The 17,162-nt window shown below is 35.8% G+C and overlaps 4 protein-coding genes and 1 non-coding gene across 7 annotated transcripts; all 5 read left to right on the forward strand.

The window, feature by feature from the left end:
• Positions 1-2,703: 2,703 nt before the first annotated feature.
• Positions 2,704-4,185, forward strand: LOC108857199 (protein arginine N-methyltransferase 2). Of its 3 annotated transcripts, none has more exons than XM_018631151.2 (2): positions 2,704-2,757; positions 3,113-4,185. In XM_018631151.2, exon 2 carries the CDS (start codon positions 3,135-3,137, stop codon positions 4,113-4,115), a length of 981 nt encoding a protein of 326 aa, XP_018486653.2. In that variant the 5' UTR covers positions 2,704-2,757; positions 3,113-3,134; the 3' UTR covers positions 4,116-4,185. The 3 variants fall into 3 exon arrangements, with proteins under 3 accessions (XP_018486653.2, XP_018491203.2, XP_056866241.1); XM_018635701.2 differs by having other exon boundaries at positions 2,728-2,762; XM_057010261.1 differs by lacking the exon at positions 2,704-2,757 and adding an exon at positions 2,769-2,941.
• On the forward strand, positions 2,849-2,958 carry LOC130495386 (small nucleolar RNA snoR126). The gene has a single exon (XR_008934657.1). It is a non-coding gene; the product is annotated as a small nucleolar RNA snoR126 (small nucleolar RNA).
• Positions 4,186-4,755: 570 nt separating the features above from the next.
• Positions 4,756-6,696, forward strand: LOC108861749 (putative pentatricopeptide repeat-containing protein At5g65820). The gene has a single exon (XM_018577088.2). It carries the CDS (start codon positions 4,795-4,797, stop codon positions 6,694-6,696), a length of 1,902 nt encoding a protein of 633 aa, XP_018432590.2. The 5' UTR covers positions 4,756-4,794.
• Positions 6,697-6,786: 90 nt separating this feature from the next.
• Positions 6,787-8,731, forward strand: LOC108805121 (probable pectin methylesterase CGR3). Its single transcript, XM_018577089.2, has 7 exons — positions 6,787-6,937; positions 7,215-7,370; positions 7,470-7,509; positions 7,593-7,631; positions 7,713-8,087; positions 8,199-8,254; positions 8,406-8,731. The coding sequence occupies exons 2-7, from the start codon at positions 7,245-7,247 to the stop codon at positions 8,556-8,558; spliced, it is 789 nt and encodes a 262-aa protein (XP_018432591.2). The 5' UTR covers positions 6,787-6,937; positions 7,215-7,244; the 3' UTR covers positions 8,559-8,731.
• A 3,667-nt stretch (positions 8,732-12,398) lies between these two features.
• LOC108861750 (1-aminocyclopropane-1-carboxylate synthase 5) lies at positions 12,399-14,380 on the forward strand. The gene is made up of 3 exons (XM_018635698.2): positions 12,399-12,759; positions 12,878-13,038; positions 13,139-14,380. Exons 1-3 carry the CDS (start codon positions 12,481-12,483, stop codon positions 14,109-14,111), a joined length of 1,413 nt encoding a protein of 470 aa, XP_018491200.1. The 5' UTR covers positions 12,399-12,480; the 3' UTR covers positions 14,112-14,380.
• The last annotated feature ends 2,782 nt before the right edge of the window (positions 14,381-17,162 follow it).

A 17,162-nucleotide genomic window follows, 5' to 3' on the forward strand; every position in this document is an offset into this window, starting at 1 on the left:
AAATAAATCTGAAATAATTAGATATAAATTTTTTAAAGATTAAAAAGATAAGCAAAAAATACTTTAAAACATAAATGTGATTTGTAGTTAATTGTAAGGACTAAAATGCAAATAAAAATATAAAACTTCAAATTTAGAGTTTTGAGAAATGAAACTTCATAGTTTTGAATAGTGAAACTTCAAATATGAAGTTTTACTTCTCAAAACACTAAATTTGAAGTTTGAAGTTTATATCTAAGACAAAAACTCTATATTTGAAGTTATAGAGTTTCTTTTGGAGATGCTCTTAATTTACTTATCTTATATACAAAAATATGATTTTTTTTAATTGAGTAGTAGTTTACGAGGCTAGCTGTGCTTATCAGGGCCATCCCTTCTATAAAGCTCGTGAAGAAAGCTTCAGGCCACCAATTATTTACAAAAATTTAGGGCCACATCCTTAGAAATGAATAGTGTGATTGATTACAGAAACATAAATCTGATTTCTTATTCTGAGTTTGAGTCTTGCTTTTCGATATTGTGGTGGTTTTTGCTGTCTTTTTAATATGGTCATTGTCATTTTAGTTTAACATTTTATTGATGACTTCTAAACTGATACATAATTTATATTTTTAGTAAATCATCTTATGTATATGTATCTGTCTGTGTGTGTATGTGTGTTTAAACATATGTTCACAATAAATATTATGTAGACATAAGCCACAAACTGTTAATATACTTCGGGCCACTGAATACTTCGGGACGGCACTGGTGCTTATATAAAAATAACAAACACTTTAATTAATGCATCAAACATAAGGCATGTTTTTAAAGTTACAAGAAAATTCGAGGTGGTGGAAGAGTTCCAAGATGTCTAAAATTCGTTCAAAAAGAGAAAGAAATGACGAGCTAAAGTTTACTTTCTACAAGAAATCTATCCATCTCGCTTTCTGTTTTCCTTTTCAAGTGCTTTTGCTTTCCTCCCATAGAGTCTTTAGTGAATCTATAATTGAACAATCTGTTACGTAACTAAGTGTTTGTGATAAACTTAACGACTAGTCGTCGACCTATAAACACACACAACAATCAGACCAAATATAACTGAACCGTTTTGTTTGCTAAGAAAACAGCAAGATAATTAAATTAAGTACATGTTATTTTCCTTAGAATATAAATCAAACTAGGGTTGAAATGTGAACTTGTATGGTTCTGCTGAAAATCTAGTCTTGCACATGTTTTTGGCTCTTTTGTGTACAAGCCATCCAATAACTGTGTCTCTTTAGTCTTTATTCTTATGCTTTGTAGAAAAACAACATGAAGAGACTCAAGAAAAGGAAGCTTTTAAGTTATAACAACAAAAAGGATGTAAAGCTACGTGGTTTTTTATTTATTTTAATACATAAATCTTGGAAACTTTCAATATGAACTGGGAATTTACGATTGCAGTTAGTAACAAAATTATTTGATGGCGAGCAAGAAAAGAAGGAACTTGGTTTGTCAACTAATTAAATCCAGTTACTGTGGTCTTCAAGTTGTTTTCAGTGTCAAAAAGTTCAACAATAAAGTTACTTTTATTTGTTCATGATAAGATGCATTTGAAAATGTTTATAATGTAAAAAAATCACGTAATTATATAATACACATGACATGCACATATTCCAAACTGAGTGCGACATAATTGAGCGTTAATATAATAGTGACATGCACATATTCCTAAAAATCACTAGTGTGCGGTTTCAAAATTATATTACTATTTATTTTTGATATCATTGTTATATATCAATATGTATCATTATATAATTAATTGTATTTTATTTATGTGATTGTATAAGTAATTATATAACTAATAATATTTTATACGTATTATGATATTATTATACAAACAATCATATATATTATATTTTTAACTTAAAATAAAAATATAAAAATGATAATTTAAGTTGGTATTTAAAATTAAGAATTTGTATTGTATTTTATATATATATATATATATATTAAAAATAATATTTTTTTATAATAGTATTTTATGTCATCTTCGTATATTTTAAAGTTGATTCTGATAGATAGTTTTTTTTACTATATATATAATAGACTTACAATTTTTCCTAATAACATAAGTTTACTTTTTTTTTATAATATACTTCATTTTTCAAATAATATTATATTCTATTTTTGTATTGTTATCCATGTTTTCAAATAATTCTAAAATGTATTTAGTTTTAATAATATAGATAAATGAACCATAATGTGTCACAAAAAAAAAGATAAATGAACCATAAAAGAAGGCCGATTGATATACCAGCTCCATATTTTTAAAAGCCCACAAATAACCCAATGAAACCCAAGCTTTAGAAGATATGACTTGGCACGGACTTTATATTAAGATTCGCATTGGGCTTTGACAAAGAAATGAGAAATCATATATAGGCTTTTATATTTGGAGATGCATTATGCCCATGGGATCATGGATTGTATCTGGTTAAGGAGAAAAATAACTTACAGCTACTTGAACTAAATACATCAGTAGGAGTTGTTTATTCATCTTCCTAATTTATAACTTACTCTTAGCTCCTTTTAATTACACTAGGAGTAACCTTCAAAATAACAGTCAATGGAAATAAGCCCATTGAAATATCTACTTATGTCACATTAAAAGCCCATAAAGGCCCAACGAAACCCTACTTGTAAATCCACCATCAGATGTATAAATAAGTAGCTAGTAGAATCGCCGTTCGTTTCATAATCGTCTCCATTCGCTGATTCACCCCTGCAACAAAGGCAAAGTTAACACTACCTTCCATATATCTTTTTGAATTCTTCAGTCTCGTTTCAGTCTTTCTTTTGGTCGATTTTGTTAAAAAAAATTTAGAGGCGATGATGACAAAAAAACATTTCTCGATGCTGAAAATTACTCGAGGGACCAAAAAACCACTCTTGTAATCTTTCTTGATGTTTGTTGTTTGTGCGTGTCTGAGCCCTTTTTTTGTTTACCACTCTTACTAATCTTTCTCTGCGACATTGTTTGTGATTACATTGTGTGTTTTCGTTAATCATATCTGAGAAAAAAATACTAAATTACTATAGTGATTTGTTTGATTGTTTCTAATTAGTGTTTAACTTTTACTGTTACCAGCTTGTTAATAACCCAAAACCTAATGGAAGAAGCAGATCAGTTATGTCTGGCAGCTAAATCCAACGACTTGAAAAAGGTCCAAACCCTGATTACCTCCGGCGCCGACGTTTCACACTTCGACATCGACGGTCTAACGCCGTTAATGCACGCCGCCAAAACCGGAAACGCAGAGATCATCTCCGAACTGCTCGAAGCGGGAGCTCCATGGAACGCATTATCCCCATCAAACCTCTCAGCAGGAGACTTCGCCATGGAAGCAGGGCACCAAGAAGCGTTCGACCTCCTCCTCAGAACCGGAATCCAATCCGAGCTGATCCTGGGAACCATCGCTCGCAAAGAAACCAAGAACGAGTACTCCAACCGAGAGTATCTCCAAGACCGAGTCACCTTCAGCGAGGACAAGATAATGGATAACGAGAGCAAAGGAGTCATGATGGCTTGGGAGAAGCCGCTGATGGAAGCTCACGCCAAAGCCATATGCACAAACGGCGGGTCGATTCTCAACGTCGGTTTCGGTATGGGACTCGTCGATACAGCGATACAACGGTATAATCCGACAAAACACACGATCGTGGAAGCTCATCCGGATGTGTACAAGCGTATGATCGAGTCCGGTTGGGGTGAGAAGGAGAACGTGAGGATTGTGTTCGGGAGGTGGCAGGATGTTGTCGATGAGCTTGATGAATGTGGCTACGATGGGGTGTTTTTCGATACGTATGGAGAGTATTACGAAGATTTGTGGGAGTTTCATCAGAGACTTCCGAAGCTTTTGAAGCCCGATGGGGTTTATTCGTATTTTAATGGGTTTTGCGGGAGTAATGCGTTTTTTCATGTTGTGTATTGTAACCTGGTGACGTTGGAGATTGAGAGTTTGGGGTTTAGTACTCAGTTGATTCCTTTGCCGGTTAAGGATTGTCTTGGTGATGAAGTTTGGGAAGGTGTCAAGCAAAAATATTGGCAGCTTGATACTTATTATCTCCCTGTTTGTCAGTTTAGTGAGTGAGGTTTTTACAGCTTCCATGTTTTGTAATCTTTTTTGGTACTTTTAGTTATGAAAAATTAATGTTTGTTAATTGCTGATAATTCTTCTGGATTAAGATTTTTGATGTCATTAAAATCTAACTGATTAATCTTTGCTACCAGGTTTTAAGAATTTAGATTTGAATTGAACTGTTGAAAGTGGACCTGGCCTTTAGATGGGCCCATTATTTAAAGGATGTTGAATGTTGAGGAGACATCTATGCTTATCCATTGAAGTTCTAGATGACCCAAAAAAAGAATTTCTTGTGGATCTTTTTTATTTAAAGGATGTGGAATACTGTATAATTCAACTTCAGTGGGTTTCATTTTTTATTTCGCCAATTACTTAAATCAAGTGTTGATAACAGCCCATTTAGTATCTGAAATAGCCCATTGAAGTTCTAGATGACCCAAAAAAAGAATTTCTTGTGGATCTTTTTTATTTAAAGGATGTGGAATACTGTATAATTCAACTTCAGTGGGTTTCATTTTTTATTTCGCCAATTACTTAAATCAAGTGTTGATAACAGCCCATTTAGTATCTGAAATAGGCCCAAATATATTTACAGTATCAAACGACGACGTTTTTAAGTCTTATAACTTACGGCGGCCAAGAAAAATTCGACAGTAGTGCCACTATCAAATGCTGCCGCGTTTACAAGATGCATAGATTCTCCCACATACTCGAGAGTTTTCTCAGCAAACGCCAATTCGTATCTCAATCTCCCCAATTCAAGTCTCAGTTTGACCTAATCCACAGAAGTGTTCACGTCTCCAGAGCTCTCCAATCCAACTTCCGAAGAAGCAACGGGACTGGCTTAGTCTGTCTCGAGAACAGCCACGAAGAAGACCGCACGAAAACCACCTCCAACAACGACGAGTTCTCGAGCGACGTAGAGAAGGCGTACAGAATCCTCCGGAGATTCCACTCCAGAGCTCCGAAACTAGAACTCGCGCTCGACGAATCCGGCGTCGAGCTCCGCCCCGGGCTGATCGAACGCGTCCTGAACCGCTGCGGAGACGCCGGGAACCTAGGTTACAGATTCTTCGTCTGGGCGGCGAAGCGGCCTGGGCACCACTATTGCCACAGCCGCCAAGTGTACAGATCGATGGTGAAAATCATAAGCAAGATGCGGCGGTTCGGAGCCGTTTGGAGTTTGATCGAGGAGATGAGGAAGGAGAACCCGCAGCTGATCGAGCCGGAGCTTTTCGCCGTTCTCGCGAGGAGGTTCGAAGGTTCGGATATGGTGAGGAAAGCCGTCGAGGTGCTCGACGAAATGCGTGAGCCGGACGAGTACGTGTTCGCGTGTTTGCTCGATGCGTTGTGTGAGAACGGTTGCGTTAAGGACGGTGCGAGGCTTTTCGAGGATATGAGGTTGCGGTTTCGGATGGATCGTAGGTATTTCGCGTCGTTGTTGTGTGGTTGGTGTAAGGAAGGGAGGATGATGGAAGCTGAGCATGTTTTGGTTCAGATGAAGGAAGCTGGGTTTGAGCCGGAGGTTGTTGATTACGCCAACTTGGTGAGTGGTTATGCTGGCGCTGGTAAAATGGCTGATGCTTATGAGGTGTTGAAAGATATGAGGAGGAGAGGGTTTGAGCCGAGTGCAAGTTGTTACACTGTTTTGATCCAGGCGTTGTGTAAGGTGGAGAGAATGGAGGAGGCGATGAGTGTGTTTGGTGAGATGGAGAGATATGAATGCGAGGCTGATACTGTGACTTACACTGAGTTGGTGAGTGGGTTTTGTAAATCGGGGAAGATTGTCAAGTGTTACGGTTTGTTAGATGATATGATAAAGAAAGGGCTCGTGCCGTCCCAGCTTACGTATATGCATCTCATGGCGGCTCATGAGAAGAGAGAAAATCTGGACGAGTGTTTGGAGTTGATGGAGAAGATGAAGCAGACAGGGTATGATCATCTCGATCTTGACGTTTACAATGTCGTTATCAGATTGGCTTGTAAGCTGGGGGAAGTAAAAGAAGCTGTTCGGTTATGGAACGAAATGGAAGCAAGCGGTTTGCGTCCCGAAGTAGATACGTTTGTTATTATGATCAATGGATTAATAACCCGAGGTTGTTTACTCGAAGCCTGCGAACAGTTCAAAGAAATGGTAACTCGTGGACTGTTCTCCGTGCCTCAGCACGTGACTTTGAAGTCGTTACTGAACTCTGTTTTAAGAGACGGGAAGCTCGAAATGGCTGAAGATGTTTGGAGTTGCGTCAGGAGCAAAGGCACATGCGAGCTGAATGTATCGTCGTGGACGATATGGATCCACGCGTTGTTCTCGAAAGGTTATTTGAAGGAGGCATGCTCTTATTGTGTTGAAATGATAGAGATGGACTTTATGATGCAACCTGATACATTTGCTAAGCTTATGAAGGGTTTGAAGAAACTGTATAATAGGGAATTCGCGGTGGAGATTACGGAGAAGGTGAGGAGTATGGCAGCTGAGAGAGAGATGAGTTTTAAGATGTATAAGAGAAGAGGTGTGGAGGATTTGAGTGAGAAAGCTAAAGCTAGAAAAGATAGACAAGGGAAGAAGAATAAGCGGGGGAGGACTCCGTAACGGCAAGTTGTGTAGAATGCATGTTGTGTTGAGAGTTGATAGTGTCGGCAGAACGGCAAGAAGTCTATTTTTGTGAAGAGGTTAAACGACGGCGTTTTTGGGGAGTGACTGTGATGTCTGTCTGACAATAACACTGCGAAGCTCTCCGCTAGTAGCTAAAAAGAAGAAAGCTTTCACACACGAAAATTTCTCGGATCTGAGATCTTTGGATCCAAACATCGCTTTTTAATTCGAAATCAAGGTGTGTATGCATTTTCTTCTCCTCTTTTGATTTTCTCGTGGATAGTTTTTTTTTCTGTTATTCTTACTCATTGTTCCATGGATCTACATCGATGGTATTGGTTTGTTTCTGTGGATCTGTTTTTTTCTTTTAAAGAATAAATTGATTCCATACCTGGTAAAGATATTGATGCATGAATGATTATTATTATAGCACAGCTAGTTCAAATGTGTTCTTTGTGGTTTAAAAGTTGTGGATTGGTAGATTTCAATTATTATTATTATTTTTTGGTCTGAAGGTATAAGGAAAGCTTCGAGGGATTTTAGTCATGTCAAGAAGGCAAGTAGGAGGTTCCACGAGGCGTGGAGGGGATAGTGGAAGCTTTCCATTTGTAGGAGCTTTGCACTCTAAATCACGTTCCTCTCCTCTGCTTTCTATTTGCCTTGTTCTCGTGGTATGATGAAATTAGTCTCCTGCTTCGTTAGTGATTCCTTTCACAGGATACAAATTGACTTATTTTTCTTTATTTCTCTGAAACTGTAATTATTACCAGGGAGCATGCCTTCTCATTGGTTATGCTTTCAGTGGTCCAGGTTTGTTTCTCTTCCGCCGAGTGAGTATGTTTTGTTTGTTATTTCGACTTGTAAGCCCTAATTGGAGGTTCCTGTAATAACAGGTTTGTTTAAAACTATCAGAGAAGTCAGCAAGATCACAGGTAAGATCGTCTTTCGAATTAACCTGCAACACCTTGGCGTTAGCTGTCGAATGAATTTGTTTTTAACAATTTTTTTTACAGGTGACTATTCCTGCACATCAGAAGTTCAAAGAGCCATTCCTGTTCTCAAGAATGCTTACGGAGATAGCATGCGGAAAGTCTTGCACGTGGGTCCTGAAACATGCTCAGTGGTGTCTACACTGTTGAAGGAAGAAGAGACTGAAGCATGGGGTGTTGAGCCGTATGATGTAGAGGATGCAGACTCCAACTGCAAAAGTCTTTTGCGTAAAGGCCTTGTACGTGTGGCTGACATCAAGTTCCCTCTGCCTTACCGGTCTAAGTCATTTTCTGTTGTGATCGTCTCGGATGCTCTGGATTACCTCTCACCAAAGTATCTGAACAAAACCGTTCCTGAACTTGCGCGGGTTGCTTCAGATGGTGTCGTTCTCTTCGCAGGTAACTAAAACCCGCCCTTTCAGACAAAAAAAAAACTGCTTATGACTAAAGTATCCAAAGAGATGTAATCAATCCATTCTGATAAAACTTATAATCTTGATCAAATTATAGGTAATCCTGGTAAGCAAAAGGCTAAAGCTGCAGAGTTGTCAAAAGTGGGACGACCGGTAAGTTCAAGAAAAACCATCTTCTTCTCAAAGGGTTGAAAAACCACACATTGCAATATAGTCGAGAGTCTTTTATCAGTTTGGCAGATGTAGTTTAGGTTAATACTTGTCCTGTTCTGTGATCTTGATGCAGTCTTACTGTTTTTTGCAGGCTAAAATGCGTAGCTCGTCCTGGTGGACCCGTTTCTTCTCACAGACGAACTTAGAGGAAAACGAAGCAGGAAGCAAGAAATTCGAAAAAGCAGCGTCCAAGATGTCATACAAACCAGCTTGTCAAGTCTTCCACCTCAAGCCATTACATTAGAACGTTATTAGTATTATTATTACTTGTCTGCGAACCAAATATATCTTCCACTCTCTGTTATATGCCTTATTTGCTCTATAGAAAGAAACAGATGTTCAAAAAAGAAATTGTATTCCATTCTCAACGTTTTGATTCATAAGTTAACTATTTAATAAATTAGCCTGCCTTTATTTTATTTTAAGTTCTTACATTATCTGATACTCCCTCTCTGTTTCATAATAAGTGTCACTCTAAACTCATTTTCTTGTTACACAAAAAGTGTCACTTTATAATTCCAATGTAAATTATACTAACTTTCAGCTGAAAATTAATTGTAAACTACATTGATTTTATAAATAATTTTATTTATCTAAAATACTATTGGTCAAAGAGGTATAATTAATTACAACTTACATATATTTCAACAACTTTTTTAATCTGTATGAAAAATGTCACAGCGACACTCTTTAAAAAAACAGAAGAAGTAGAACTTAATACCATATGTAGCTTGGTATTGGTCGAATAACAGAATTAGAGAAAAAATTATGTCGCTAATTTGATGACACAGAAATTAGGCGTTAACTCACTCTCTACAAGTCAAGAATCGGTTTACTGTCCACTCTCAGACTCTCTATTTTATCTGGTTAAATGAGCTGGGCCCAATAAATAAAATCAAACATGTTAATCAGTGTTGTAAAAAGTGAAATAAAATCAAATAGAGCTTTCTGAACACCTGATATATTTTTTTTTTCTGAAACAGAACACCTGATATTAATAGACTGTTTTATATGTATGGGTGGTAAATGATATATTGATATTTCTCTGTTGACTTGAGTCCAAACACTGGCTATCTTATGATATATATTAGCGGCTCAATAATTTTTTTTTTCATTTTTATTGAATCTTTAGTTGGTTACAAAAGATGAACTATTTTTCTAAAAGTAAGATACAAACAAAAAAATACAGCATGGATACTATAAATTTGTAAGTATGGAAAACGAGAGGGAACACACAGATCACAGGCTGCTATAAAGACATAAACATATGTTGACCATACTGTTTGTTAACTTGGTATCCAATGCAGGTGGGATTTTTTTTGTGTTTTATCAAACTTTTTGTCTGATTTATCATTGGTTTTGGTATTGATTATATGACCTACCCAATTGTAATATACAAGACCAACTTGTCCATATACACAGAGTAACATTTTAATAGACTAAAATTATGAAACATGTAAATTCTTCTTTTTTCCAATGACAAAAGAGAGCTAAAGTAAGATATGTAGATACAACGTTTTGATCCATGTTCTAGACTAACACATATTAAAGTCCGTCACAATACAAATCTTCCAATAACTACTATTTATTAATAACATTTTTTTTTGTTTTTATATTAAAAATAGTTTCTCTTCGTTTCATTTTCCATCTTTACTGCATCACATTATATATTTTTAGAAACCATGCATTTCTTTGTAACAGAAAGATATTGAGAGTTTGTGAAAGAGTCGATTTTCTAAGGACATTTACCATGATAATAATTGGTTATGACTAGAATCGCATTCAGAGATACAACGACCCTCCGTTAGACGAGAGAAATCAGGAGAAATGAAGATTCGACCACCAAACAAGCTAAGATACATTTGACCAAAAAAAAAGAAGAAGCTAAGACACTAAAACATTCAAGAAAACACATAATACAAATAAAAATATACTATATAATACATATCAGGTTTTGAAAGAGTGTTGAATGGGACCCACGTTTTCAATTTTTGGAACATGAATGGTGGTTATTAAGAAAAACAAAATTGGAAAAGGAAAGATCACGATGGTTGTCACAAAATGTTGTTGTTTGATGTAAGGATTTGGGGTGGGTAGGGTCTTAACCTACGCTTTTCACATGCATTCTTAAACCCTATTTCTACTGCATCTCCATGTGCCTCCCCTCAAGGCTCTAATTCCTCCTCTATGATTTTATAAGAATTAATTCAGTTACGCTACAATATACTGTATTAAACTACACATTTCACATTCTATCTTTATTTGGGTCCTTTTATTTTCCTCTACTCCCTTTCCTGGAAAGTAATTTGTAATATAGGGAATATAACAACTCTACTGTTCAATGGCAAGAAAATAAAAATATGGTTTTCTTTCTTGATTCTTTAAACTGTAGAATCTAAACTATATCGTATTATTTATATGATTGCATCTATGAGTTGATATGATATCTTTTGGTAGTTTCAGAAAACGCAATCGAGAATAAGATGATAAATACCGAAATATATGGCTTCATCATCATGAGAAGGATAATTTCACATGCTAATTTTAATGAGTCGTTTTGCATTTTAGCATTATTAGGAGGTGTTATTCGAGGACCCATATTGGCTGCACCAAATCAAATCAATTTGAGCTTTATGAAATCTTGAAAGATAATCTGAGAAAATGGCAACCTCTTATTAATTATTTTAAAACTCAAATGCATTTGAAAATGTATAAGTTTGAAATAATAACGATTTTCTGACGTCAGGTTTTATTATTTTAGAGAAACAACAATATACTATAATTAGAGACTATAACTACCAAAGAATATTCCAGTTAAGTTAGTTGATAGTTGGAGTCAAAGTTAAATTGAACAACGTCGCCTGAAAATCTGGGGGCATAGTTTACAAACCAACAGCTACCCCAACATTGGCTTTGATCTAGTCCACTTGGCTTTGCTATTATTAACTGTAATATTTTAAATATATAAGTATATAACTAATCAGCTGGTTTGATTTACCATCTTCTGTATAAATAAATGTATTTAAGTATTTTAGATGCTTACGTATATGCAATACATAAACTTTTTTTTTTTTTGCAATATCAGTTTAAAGAGCCAATCCATAATCTTAAAGCAATTCGATGTCGGTATGGCACTTAGCCACTTACGTTTGATCCCACTTGTCAATCTTCCCTTTTCTTGTATGTCAGTTTCCTTGTTTTCCAATTTTACGTTTACCACCGTTATTTACTTTATTAAAGTATTATATAGATCAAAGTGTTGACATTTACTTACATGTTCTTAACTTCTTATAAGAAAATTTCTTTACACGTCAAATTCTATAGACAATGATTTATGGTAGTTTTACCATATTTATTTAGTAATTATGAATTACGAAGCAATGGTGCATTAGTTTTGGAGAAAAACTATAATGTACTTTTTTTGTCAAACAGACTATAATGTACTTAAGCTCACGAATTTTGTCTAATTCCATAAAGGGGATTTTGTTGCTGACTTGATGAGACGAATATTAAAATAACAATCATAATAAATTCAAATTTTACAATTAAACCATTAATGGCATTTGATTTTGCTTTTTTTTTATTGCCATAGATTTAGTCCCTAAAGTATGGTCATTATAAGGACGGCCCGGCGGTGACTGAAACGCGTAAAGGCTAATCATTTAACTTACATTATTTTAATACGTCATAATGATCTTAGGAAACGAACATAAATTAGGGAATTAATCTCCAAATGTGTCATTCAATTTTATATGTACATAAGAACTAGAGTTAGATTTATTGTTGTATGTGTGAATGCACGATTAATGATGGATGACTTATTTTAAAATAGCATAAGAACTATTGCAAATAATAGCTGACTGATTATTAGAGTCATATTAAAAAAATAATTAAACAGAAGTTGCCTCACATGTCTTAACGAACATTTACTAAAACTATGTTATTGTCTGGGCGGTCAAAAAAGTCTAAACTAGTTTCTGATTCTGTTGTCGCACTTTATTACTCAAAATGTCGTAAGATTGTTATTATCTATATATATCTCTCAACATACCCAGTGCTTCTCATCACTTTTCACAAGCTCGAAGTCTTAAACACTAAATCAAGATCTCTTTCTCTCTCTCTCTCTTTTTCCGACCATAATCTCTTTGACTTAAAATCAGAAAAAAATGAAACAGCTTTCAACAAAAGTGACAAGCAATGGTCATGGGCAAGACTCATCCTACTTCTTGGGATGGGAAGAGTACGAGAAGAATCCTTACGATGAGATCAAGAACCCTGATGGGATGATCCAGATGGGTCTTGCTGAAAACCAGCTATGTTTCGATTTAATCGAGTCATGGCTAGCTAAGAACCCAGACGCAGCTAGTCTCAAGAGGAACGGTCAATCCATTTTCAAGGAGCTTGCTCTCTTTCAAGACTATCACGGCATGCCTGAATTCAAAAAAGTAAGCTTCATTTGTCTTCTAGAAATCCAATAAAAGATACTAACCAATTCTTGCACCACAAGTAACATTTCTTTTTCTATATTCTCATTATAACATATTATGTTTCTTTTTTATATAGGCTATGGCTGAGTTCATGGAAGAAATAAGAGGAAACAGAGTCACGTTTGATCCCAAAAACATTGTTTTAGCCGCTGGTTCGACCTCTGCGAACGAGACTCTCATGTTTTGTCTCGCAGAGCCTGGCGATGCTTTCCTTTTGCCTACTCCTTACTATCCTGGGTAAGTTGCAGTTATAATCCTACCTCCACTTTACTTGGATTCCAAGGAGACTCGTTTAAACTATCAGCTTACGTTTTGGCTTTTTGATGATGTATTACAGATTTGATAGAGATCTTAAATGGAGAACAGGAGCTGAGATTGTGCCAATCCACTGCTCAAGCTCTAATGGCTTCCAAATCACGGAATCAGCTCTACAACAAGCTTACCAACAAGCCCATAAGCTTGATCTCAAAGTCAAAGGAGTTCTTGTCACAAACCCATCAAACCCACTTGGCACTGCGTTGACCAGACGTGAGCTCAACCTTCTCGTTGACTTCATCACTTCCAAGAACATTCATCTCATCAGCGACGAGATCTACTCAGGCACCATGTTCGGGTTCGAACAGTTCATAAGCGTGATGGATGTCTTGAAAGACAAGAAACTCGAAAACACCGAGGTTTCTAAAAGAGTCCACGTAGTTTACAGCCTTTCCAAGGATCTTGGACTTCCTGGTTTCCGCGTGGGAGCGATCTACTCCAACGACGATATGATCGTGTCCGCAGCGACTAAAATGTCGAGTTTTGGTCTTGTTTCTTCTCAGACTCAGTACCTTCTCTCTGCATTGCTCTCAGACAAGAAGTTCACAAGCCAGTACCTCGAAGAGAATCAGAAACGACTCAAGTCCAGACAGAAACGCCTAGTGTCTGGTCTTGAGTCCGCGGGGATTACTTGCCTGAGAAGCAACGCGGGTTTGTTCTGTTGGGTCGACATGAGACACCTCTTGGACACAAACACATTCGAAGCAGAGCTCGACCTCTGGAAAAAGATTGTCTACAACGTGAAACTAAACATCTCGCCCGGTTCGTCCTGCCACTGCACCGAACCGGGTTGGTTTAGGGTTTGTTTCGCTAATATGAGCGAGGGTACACTCGATTTGGCCTTGAAGAGGCTCAAAACATTCGTAGAGTCCACGGACTGTGGACGGATGATATCAAGAAGCAGCCATGAAAGGCTCAAGAGTTTGAGGAAGAAGACAGTCTCTAACTGGGTTTTCCGGGTTTCATGGTCCGACCGTGTACCTGATGAGCGATGAACTTATTCATCTCCCTAAGCTTGAGACCGACAAACAAAAAAAGCTTCAAATTTTTTTCTTCTTCTTTATTTCCTTCATTTTTTTATATTTTGGAAAAGTATTTTTCATTTTCCAAGGTAGATATAATATCATTATATAAGTGTTATATTCATAATATCTGGGTAAGTTCTTATGCTATTTTTCGTTCGGGTGTAAAATTGTTACGTGTTTAAAAATGCACTCAGTCCGAATGTGGATTTGCAGTGGCAATATATATATAAAATATAATATCCCGTTGTAATTTTAATCAAAAGTTTGTATGTATTATGTAATCCACTCTTTTAATATATAGATGGTTTCAAAATACTTGGTGTTTTGGGTGTATGTAAAAGAACTAAAATATACACTATTTTACAAAAAAACAATAAAATATAAACTAAAATTAATTTAACCAATCCTTAAAAATAAGTAAGTAACACTCGCGTTGGGGAAAGATGAAGGTCTTGTGTTCCCGAGTTGACTATGGGGAACCGTCGGTGAGTACACTCGCGTTGCAGAGTTCTCCGGAGTAGTTCCGGCGGTGTTTTTCCTCCGGCGATAGTTCCGGGAGAGGTTGATTCGGTGGCGGTTTCGGTGAGACGCGTGTAACCTCGTTTAGGTTGAGGACTGTACACGTGTTTTTCTTGATTATTACCGACACGTGTTGGGATGCACCGTTTGGTTTTTTAGTTTGGGCTCGGCCCATGTTTCTCTTGTCCTTTATGTCGGGCTTTGACTAGTTTGTAATCGGGTCGAGATGGCCTTTTGTTTCTTAGTTTGGGCTGGGTTCATTTTTTGGATCCTGGCCTTAATAAAAATATATTTGACGGAAAAAAAAGACTAGAAACTATATAAATACGACTTTACTGACCGAAATTTCATTTAACATGAGCATGATACGCGGCAATACCGGCCGTAACGGCAAATGATCCTTACATGTGAAGAGCATTAACTTGGTGGTTGAGTCTCCAAAAAAGTCTGCCTATCTGTTAATAAATAATTCGATTAAAATGTAGTAATAGATAAGCCTACTTTGAGAAATAAGAGATTGACAACAGGGACGGATGCAGAACCATATGTAGACGGAGGCACAAATTTTATTTCATTATGTCTAGTTATAGAATTAGGAAGCATTTATTTTACTGATAATAATTACTGAAGGAAAAAAAAAAGATGGGGGCACTTGACTCCGTTCCTCCTCACCTGCGTCCGCCACTGATTGAGAATTTGGTTGGACTTGAGAATCCGTGATGAGTAATACTGATTAAGTCATTTACTTAAAAGTCTTCATTGCATATGACCGACCATAACTATACAAACTGAGATTTATGTAGTCGTTGTACAGAAACTTTCGTCGTTTATCATGGTCGTTACTCGCAAATATTATTAAGCAACATGGAATGATAATATTATATTATAATCGGTACGTCAACTTAAGTAGTTGCAAACTAACATATATAATTTGTTTATTGTTATATCGGTATGATGTTAAAATTTACGAACTGTTTTAAATTAATACGTAAATGTTTTTTTTTAATACGTAAATGTTGATTCCAAGATTAGTCTAAACCTAATGGAACGTTGCTAAGTAAATAAACTAATGTAATGTCATGACACTTGATAATCTGAAAATCAGTTCTACCAGTAAAGACTCATAGTCAAGAACTTTGAGCATAGGCAATTAACTAAAATGAGCAATTTTTTTAAAAAAATGAATGTTAATTAAATAAACGAGCAGAACTTCACACATTCTTGAGTGGAATCTTCTTCCAACAGTTTTAAGGGGATTCAACTTTCATGACGTGTGATAGATTGTATAATATAATGCCTAAGGACGGTCATAATCGCTACCTGTCGAGTTTGTTAACTCACCAAGGGCTTTGAATCATATTCAGTTTAGTTAGGACTTTGTCCCCAAAAAAAAATTCAGTTTAGTTAGGACTCAGATTCTTTTAATATATAAATGAATTTCTGTATCAACGTATTGATTATGTAACATCCAGAGTTTGAACCAAGCTTTGATTCACGTGGGCTTCATGAGTAAGGGCCATATAACTGCACATGCCATGACACAAAAACATATAACATCTCCTACACATATACCCATATAGTGATTAAATGCATATGCATTACAAAAACGAATTGTAACAATTAGTTTTTTCTCCATCTTGACTTCGAGCAATAGGACAAATCATTTTTATAGGACAAATCATTTGGATTAGAAACTATACATAAACTATACGCGTGGACCCGTTTGATGTCCATCATCATATATGCATGAGGGGCCATTTAAGCATGTCATTGCTACTTGCATGACACATACATAAACATAGTGAAAGAAACGACTTCATATATTATACTCTTTCCGTTTCGATTTAATTGTTGTTAGAAAAATTTTCGTTTCAAAATAAATATCGTTTTAGATTTTCAATACAAAATTCACTAAAAAGAATTTTTATTTTATTTTTTATTGGTTGAAATATGATAAAATGTATAAGTAATTATGTTTTTATTTTGAAAATATACAAAATCATATGTTTTCTTAATTCGTGTACATAAATATAAAATGACAAATAAAATGAAACGGAGAGAGTATAAGCTTTAGTGGGTCACGTTAGAGTTCTCGTACTTGATGCATAGCTTATGAATTGGGAAGTCATTTAGCTTTTTGAAAATTTTAGAGACGAGCATATTTCCAATTTTGTTATATTTTATTACAGCACGTAAAGCTTTAATTAGTGTTGGTGCTTCGTAAATTCTACTTAATATGTCCACGATTAAGAAGATTCATCGCACAATTGTTACGTAACAAACAAGAATCAAATCGCACAAAGATTCGTCTTTTTTGGCTTAGATGCACCGGCATGAATTATAATATAAATCGATTGATTAATGCTCATGGAGTTTATCAATGTTCATCCTCTTCTTTCTATATTCTTGAACCTTGTTTACTCCTAAATAATCTCTCTTTTTAATTTATTTTTATTATTTTACTTTTGTTTATTGTTATTACAAAGATAATCAATTTAGTCA

Source organism: Raphanus sativus, chromosome 5, assembly GCF_000801105.2.
Source record: "Raphanus sativus cultivar WK10039 chromosome 5, ASM80110v3, whole genome shotgun sequence".
Classification (NCBI taxonomy): Eukaryota; Viridiplantae; Streptophyta; class Magnoliopsida; order Brassicales; family Brassicaceae; genus Raphanus; species Raphanus sativus.